The sequence below is a fragment of the Triticum dicoccoides genome, chromosome 1A (genome assembly GCF_002162155.2).
Source record: "Triticum dicoccoides isolate Atlit2015 ecotype Zavitan chromosome 1A, WEW_v2.0, whole genome shotgun sequence".
Classification (NCBI taxonomy): domain Eukaryota; kingdom Viridiplantae; phylum Streptophyta; class Magnoliopsida; order Poales; family Poaceae; genus Triticum; species Triticum dicoccoides.
The window spans coordinates 595,958,658-595,966,189 of NC_041380.1; the positions used below are offsets into that span (position 1 = coordinate 595,958,658).

The 7,532-nt window shown below is 40.4% G+C and overlaps 1 protein-coding gene across 2 annotated transcripts in view; it reads right to left on the reverse strand.

Annotated features, from left to right (window-relative positions):
• Nucleotides 1-2,624: 2,624 nt before the first annotated feature.
• Nucleotides 2,625-7,532, reverse strand: part of LOC119294282 — a 23,178-nt gene continuing 18,270 nt past the window's right edge. For both annotated transcript variants that reach the window (XM_037572496.1, XM_037572504.1), the window contains 8 exons: nucleotides 6,885-7,261; nucleotides 6,355-6,769; nucleotides 5,959-6,273; nucleotides 4,671-5,481; nucleotides 4,502-4,560; nucleotides 3,573-4,010; nucleotides 3,167-3,205; nucleotides 2,625-3,079 (listed from right to left, as the gene is read on the reverse strand). In XM_037572496.1, the coding sequence (XP_037428393.1) occupies nucleotides 2,888-3,079; nucleotides 3,167-3,205; nucleotides 3,573-4,010; nucleotides 4,502-4,560; nucleotides 4,671-5,481; nucleotides 5,959-6,273; nucleotides 6,355-6,769; nucleotides 6,885-7,261 (2,646 nt within the window). In that variant the 3' untranslated portion in view covers nucleotides 2,625-2,887. The remainder of the gene's footprint in view (nucleotides 3,080-3,166; nucleotides 3,206-3,572; nucleotides 4,011-4,501; nucleotides 4,561-4,670; nucleotides 5,482-5,958; nucleotides 6,274-6,354; nucleotides 6,770-6,884; nucleotides 7,262-7,532) is intronic.

The following is a 7,532-nucleotide window of genomic DNA, read 5'->3' on the forward strand; positions in this document are numbered from 1 at the left end:
TGCGAGCGCTGTACCTCCTGTACCTGCCTTGAATAAAAAAACAGTTAGATGTGACATCCTTAAAAAACATCTAGATGTGAATTAGTCATTCTGAAACTTAATTGTGTATAAGCAATAACTGACAAACTTATTTTAAGAATAAAGGGGCTTCCCCATCCTTAAGCTGTGGCCCTTAAATTCATACAACACAAGATAGGTCCTAAGGAATAAAACAAAACAAACTAGAAGGGTTCCATACAGTGTCAAGTGACCACATGAAGCATCACAGTTCTAAACCAAGAGCCTCGGCAGAAGAAGGTCAAATGATCACGGATAAAATCTACTGAGAGCCTAAGTTGCACCAAGGTACAGACCGATGACTCCCCTAGCCACCATATAATCCTGTCTCGAGGCATCATGCAAGGCTTGGCACTTCAACCGAAGCTTTGTTGATGGGTCCATCATGCCGCGGTTGGTCATGCTGTTTCCTAGCCTTTCAGATATTCATGACCTTGTATCACAATTGACTGACTCCACATATAATGAAAAAATAATACGGATGCAACATCCATATAACCGGTCACTCCTTTATGATAACAAACATGGTGAACCTATTCGGTTTGCACAACGAGCAACGGTCTAAACAGAACAGTAGTAGTCTCGTGCCCCTGTGCTAGCATTGATAAGAGCAAATTTCTTATAAAATAACATTTTCTGTCGGCCAAATGCCGATAAACCGCACTTTTGAAATCAAGTGTCAGTGAACTAAACTTCTATTGCAACTTGTTTGGAAAACGACACCTTTTAGCTCTACATTTGAATTTGCATCCAGGTTCCACCTTGGAGCGACACAACAAAATAGCACAGAAGCATCCATGCATGACCAGTTCAACAAAAAGTACCAACAAAGATTTAAAGTGTAGGCTCACTTCGTAAACAAGATGTAGCCTTTTGAAACAAGGCTTCCATGACAAAATTATTACAGTTGACAATGAGTAGTATCTAAGTGACATGGCAATTAATCTTGCACAGGGCTAATTAGCACAGGCCTTGGCTGGGACAGCTTTGCTTAACCCCAAGAAAATAAGCAAAACATATCTCTCCAAAACTCCAACCCTCCAATCCAGATAGATACAAATGGCGAACAACGTAGGCACTCCATATGTATCTACCGCGTAGTTACTGATCCTTTCTTTTACTGACGAGTGGCGTATGTAGAACCTAGATGCAAATTCGCATGTAGAACCAAAATTTGAACTAAAACTATGACGAGTAATTTGGAACGGAGGGAGTAGCACGGAAGAATCCATGAGCAGTTCAACGAAAAGTACCAACAAAGATTTAAAGAAGTGTAGGCTCATCACTTCGTAAACAAAATGTAGGCTTTTGAAACAAGGCTTCCATGAGAAAATTATTACAGTTGATTGACATTACTTTATACAATGAGTAGTATCTAAGTGACATGGCAATCTTGCACACGGCTAATTAGCAGAGGCCTTGGCCGGGACAGCTTTGCTTAACCCCAAGAAAACAACTAAACAAGCAAAACATATCTCCCCAAAACTCCAACCCTCCAATCCAGATACATCCAAATCGCAAACAACGTAGGCAATCTCCATATATATACACCACGCAGTTACTGATCCTTTCTTTTACTCGACATTGGCATCTGCAATTAGGACGGGAGATTATAAACAAAATCACCCACACCAATGTAGATAGAAAAAATGAAGGTGGCAGATCAGTATGTGCTACAGTAGTTCAATGGGATGATGATCATACCAGAGGGGGTGATCGGGATTAGCACCGGGGTGTCCGAAGAGGCGGTGGGATTAACCTCATATACATCCGCCGTGCACGTGTACGTAGGACGTGGGCGCCTCATGTCCATGTCGGCGAGCAGGTCGAAGAGCTGCTGCTTCCTGGTGTCCATCTCCGCCATCAGCCGGGCTGTCTCGGGGTCGGGCTGTGGCTCAACTCGGACGTACACAGGCTCGCTGTCGGCGGACGATGAGTTGCGGCTGCGGGTTTGGGCGGCGGCGGCGGCGCCATTGGAGGAGGAGGAGGAGGACAGAGATCGCAGCAGAGGAAACGAGGCTGTTCGGCCGCGGTGGGCGAGCAGCGGCGAGGCGACGGCCTTGCGGACCGCCTGCGCTTGGCCGCCGATGAGCCCCCTCGCCGCGTGTCGGAGCGCGGCCATGATCGAGGCGATCGCGTTCTATGGGCGCCCACCCTAATCGTATCCAGGGCAAGGGGTAAACGTGTACGTGATCTGGCGTCTCGCTGCTTTCCCGTGCGGATTTGGACGCTTGGCCCTATTACAAGTTGGTTGCTGGCTGTCCGCCTCCGGCTCCAACACAGCTAATTTTGTATTTGCTTCTCAAAAAAAAAACTAATTTTGTATTTGCTTCAGTCTATTATATGTCCAATATCTTTTTTCCAAAAAAAAAGAATATGGCCAAACTCACATTTGTATGTAGGCACATATAACACCACCTACACGCTCGTCCGGCCCACAAAATTTAGTACGCGTAGTGCCTGCATTTGTATGTAGGCATCATGATAAAATAAAAGAACCGTTTCAAAAAGAGAGGATAAATAAGCATCATGTCAGAAGTTCAGGTGTATAACTGATATGCTGAACTTTAAACTATCCATTTTTAAATACTAGTATATACATACAACCTCACTCATATATACAGATATAGTGCGCACACAGAATCAATAATTCTAAGTTATCTTGCATATATGTGCAGCATAATAATGACTTCTTAGGACAAAACTAAAATGGCATACTCCCTCCGATCCATACTAAATCAGCGACAATTAATATGGATCAGGAGGGTAGTATATTTTACAAGGGAGGGATGGCACCAATAAATTATAGAACAGGCCATCCGCCTCTGTCCTACAGCATGAAGGTGCTCATCGGATTAGCAAAGTAGCGCCGCCTTGCAGACCTCGAGCGTTCTTCATAGTGACCTTGCTTCAAAAGACCCTGCAGCATGATGGGAGCACTAGGCACATCTTCATCAAACACCCCAACATGAACATATAGGTGTTTGTCAATTGTCAGCTTCCCCAGCAAGGTCCTGCATGTCTGCACATGGACAGGGTGAAATAGTTACTAACATTTGAATATCGAATGTATAGTACAAACATGATATAATGTAGCCAACATACATACCTGAGGATTCAGTACATCCATCCGACGGATTACGTCCTCCTGATACACGACACAGCAGAGCAGAGCAACTTTTAATTCAACAATATTGACAATTATAGGTAAAATCATAACTCCATATGGAAATGCAAACATCTTTCAGTAACTGATAATATTCAGAACAACTGTCTGATGGATTTAGAAAACCTTAAATATGAGTGCTTTAAGCGGTATCATGATATGAAGTTTAGAGTTGCAACACCCATAAATAAAATCTTACTACAAGGTTACCTATTTTGAAAGTCAATACAAGCGTGCTTTCTTCATAATATTAATACGACTGACCCAGCAACTCACAAATCCAATTGCATGTATAGAACTTCCCATCACAAAATAAGCAGGTCTAAATAATAAAAATTAACACACTCACCTCCGAAATTCCTGGATATTGCATGACATATCCAATAATACGACGGCTTAAACCTTCATAGACAGTGCTATTCATGCTGCCATCGCCATTTATCCACGGTAATATTGGATGATAAATACGACTTCTGCAAACATGACAGCAAGTAGATGGCCTTTCATCATCTCCAGGACTTTCACTCTGCAAATGAGAGCTTGACTTCCTTTCAACATCAACAACTGTGACAGTGTGCCCCTCGCCAAGCTTCCTTACAGTTCCATGCAAATTAAGAGGCATCGTCGAGTGCTTCTCTTTCAGTATATTTCTGGTGTCTCCAGTTGATGCCATTTCAGAACCCGGAGCTCGCAAACAGCTGCAATGGCTGTACTCGGCGAGTGTGGTTATATGATACTTTGGCTTATGTAATGAGTCAACAATCTGCACACCATCATATGCATTGACCTGCATTGACCAAATTCAGACTCCTATATGTTAATTGATGTGGAAATAAAAAATGCAATCTTCAGAATACTTGATTTTCTACAACTTCTACACAATTTTGGTCAATTTTTTACAATCTTATCCTTCCTTAATTGCATCACTAAGTTCCTCCACCATATGCACGCCTTAGAGAGGACAAATTGAGGGTCAGATGGCATTTTATTTACCTTCTTAGTTCTTGTGGCCAACTCTAAAACAAGTATTGTGAAGCAGAGGAGTACATATTTAACAATGTTGATGCCAATTTTAAGTGTACAATACTCAATATAGAAAGAAAGGAATATCACTATCTATCTGTTGAATTTATGCAGAACTAGAGAAAAGAAAAATAAAAGGAAATAAAAGAAAGAAAGTAAAACAACAGAAGTAAATTTTAATCAATCCATCGATAGACAGTGATAAATAATAAAAACAGGCACATCAATCTACTATATACATATCCACAGATCTACCTTAATGGCCAGCTGAAATCTCTCAAGCATATCAACAACCAAACTGATAGATTGCATGCCTGCATGCAGGGGATAAAACCAAATAAGTGAATCCTAGCAAAAAAAGATGTAGCTTTATGTAAGTTCTACAAAAACTACACCAGTTTTTATTCACAAGAATAAAGAGTACCTAGTGGATGCAGTGCCTGTGACATTTCCCTCAGATTAACTCCTTGTTCACCAGTTTGATGAATAATACAAAATGCATTTCTGAACAGGTCATATGAAAGAACGATCGGTTCATTTTTATTACAACATAATGATGGTAACTGTTCGGCATATAATTTCATACCATCCCAAGGCCATCCTCTATAAGAATTCTCCAAATGAAATGCAGACAATAAACAGCGACATGAATTCAGATCGTTTAAGTCTGGCAACATGTCACGGCTTTCTACCTGGGAATCAACATCCTTGCTGCCCATTTCCCTAGCTAAAGTAAACATAAGGCATTCTTTATGATGTAACACCTGCATGGGATTGTTTGTTTGAATCCTCTCTTGATTCAAAGCCACTTGGATACCAGGGAAACCTTTATCTCTGCGGCTATCTATATGGGGAAAAGGTTTGTGTCTCTTAGTCCTACTGCTTTCCAACTCTGTACCCTTGCGTTTGTAAGTACAGTCATCCAAATCACTGGTATCCTCGATTGAAGGACTGAAGCTGTTAGGTTCATCAGCCTCACCAACTCCTTCACTTGGCAAGGAAGGTGAAATGAGTAGCTCTCCTGACAACACAAGAGAAAAGATGTGAACAATTTCCCCGCATTGTGGATCTGGATGCAAATAAACTGTACTGTCCACAATATTCTTTTGCTGCCCTACAAGCCATTTCAAAAATTCAGAAGCCTTTTTCCCTGAACCATATGGGAAGGGTGAATACGAAGCATCAAAGAAGAATTTTCCAGAAAGGGTTACAGGTTTCATTCCATTTCCAGTAACCTGCAAAACAGGGGGGTAGTATGTAGAAGTCAGAGACAGTAGTGCAGGAATGTAACCACACACATTTATACTTTGGCTTAACATAGTTCTAGCCATCCACATCAGAACCCAACATCGACATCCACCATAGGCAAGCTTACATTAGTGTGTCTAAGTTGTACAAAGCTAATCTCCTAACAGTAGTTTGTGATACGACCACGTTTCAGATATATATTATGTTTAATCCTATGAAAGTGCAACCTAAATGTAGAAATAGGCCTCTCACGCAAAAAGAACAATCTTCTTTTTCAACTAACAAAACTCAACATGGCATGTAAGATACTAAGATATTAAATTTTAATGATGTTATCAATATATTTGATTTTTCAGATGCAGGTCCCAGCAAGGGGAGCTACTACAGATCAAAACATACAGAGCATAGTGAAGAAATAAATAAAAGAGATTTGATAAACTGATGGATAAATTACACATACTAACCAAGAAGTTCTTCCCTCTCAGAAAGGAAAGGGCAGTAAAAATTTCACTCTCTGAATAAAGCTGAAAGGTGGCTTTTAATGCAGCTTGTGCTTCTGAACCCGATAATGAACTGAGAAGAAACACCTTCAGGAGCTCTAATGCATTGGCAATTGCCAAGGATCTTTTATTAATTTCAGCATTGTTGAGTCTAATGTTGTTTTCATGAACACTACAGGGAATTGCCACGTTTTTACTTGGATGCATTGAATTGGAACATGTACACAATTCCACATTCTCTGGAGCTATAGTGCTTCTGCTGGTTGGACATTGCATAACCTGATTATTTGAAGGTGAAAAGTCAATATTAAATAGTATATATTGGCTGAGGAGAAATATAAAATTACTGACTGGTCATACCTGCTCAGTTCGAATTTCCTCAGCGACATCATCATTCCTCCTTTCATTCTCTGGACTAATCCGATTGGTCTGGCCCATGTTTCCTAGTCGAATGAATTCAAGGATTTCATCAAGTGCATTTCTTATTTCCGGATCATCGAAATTATCCCAATTGAATTGCTCAGAATCTGAATCTGCAGAGTTCTCATAACCAGAATTTGATAATTCTTTCGCTTTTGATCTCTTATACCGTATTGCAAGAATGTTGCAGATTCGATTCACAGCTGTTCTTATGTTTGTTTTAGCTCTCAAAGTTGACATCCTTTTACAACATGCAGCTGGTAGAGCTGGAAGATCAGAAATAGAGTTCCAAGCTACACGGGATATTTTTGCTCCACGTCTTGTGCGGTATCTAGTGTATGCCATGAGCAATTTTCTGAAAATAATAAAAACAGATCAGGCCCCAGGCATCATGGAAAAATTCAAATCATTATTAAGTGTAACTGAATTCTGTTAATATATAAGAATATGGATGGTCAATCAAGGAATACCTGTCAGATTCGGATGTCCAAAAGAAAATTTTCTTTCCCATGCGTCTGGTGACCCCCTTGTCTTTATTTGTATGCAAGAAAGTACCAACAATGTTGTGTGTGGGAGTGCTGCCAGCTCGATGACGTTGTTCTGGTAGGCCAGTGGGTGATGGGGAGATTTTCTCTGTTATTTCTTCATCCAGAATAGACTTGACTAACCTCTGTGAGGATGATCCACTAGCTAAAACTTTTTGCTTAATAAACTTCATGGCAATCTCGTTAGCCGATCTTTTCCTTTTCTGAGAGGTTGATCTAGAATTAGATTTTTGTCGATGTTGTGTATCAGAAATGCCTGCCTGTCCATGAAGCTGTCTATTCTTGGAGGAAGCATAAAGCACCTACATCAGCAAAACAAATCCGTCCAGTGAGTGATTATTGAACAGCAACCATACAGATAGTATACAAAACTAAAAATACTGCTCAAACAAAAAAGATTAAAACAACTCAGCCAAAAAATAATGAAAATGGGATGTTGTTCTTAATTACAAAAGAATGATGTAGGCAGACGTTATAAATAGCTCTTGTATTCTGTTATGGAAGTAACTTATTGTATTGCAAGGCCCATGGGGCAAATATATAGTACAAGACTTGAGGTGAAAGAAAGGAAAT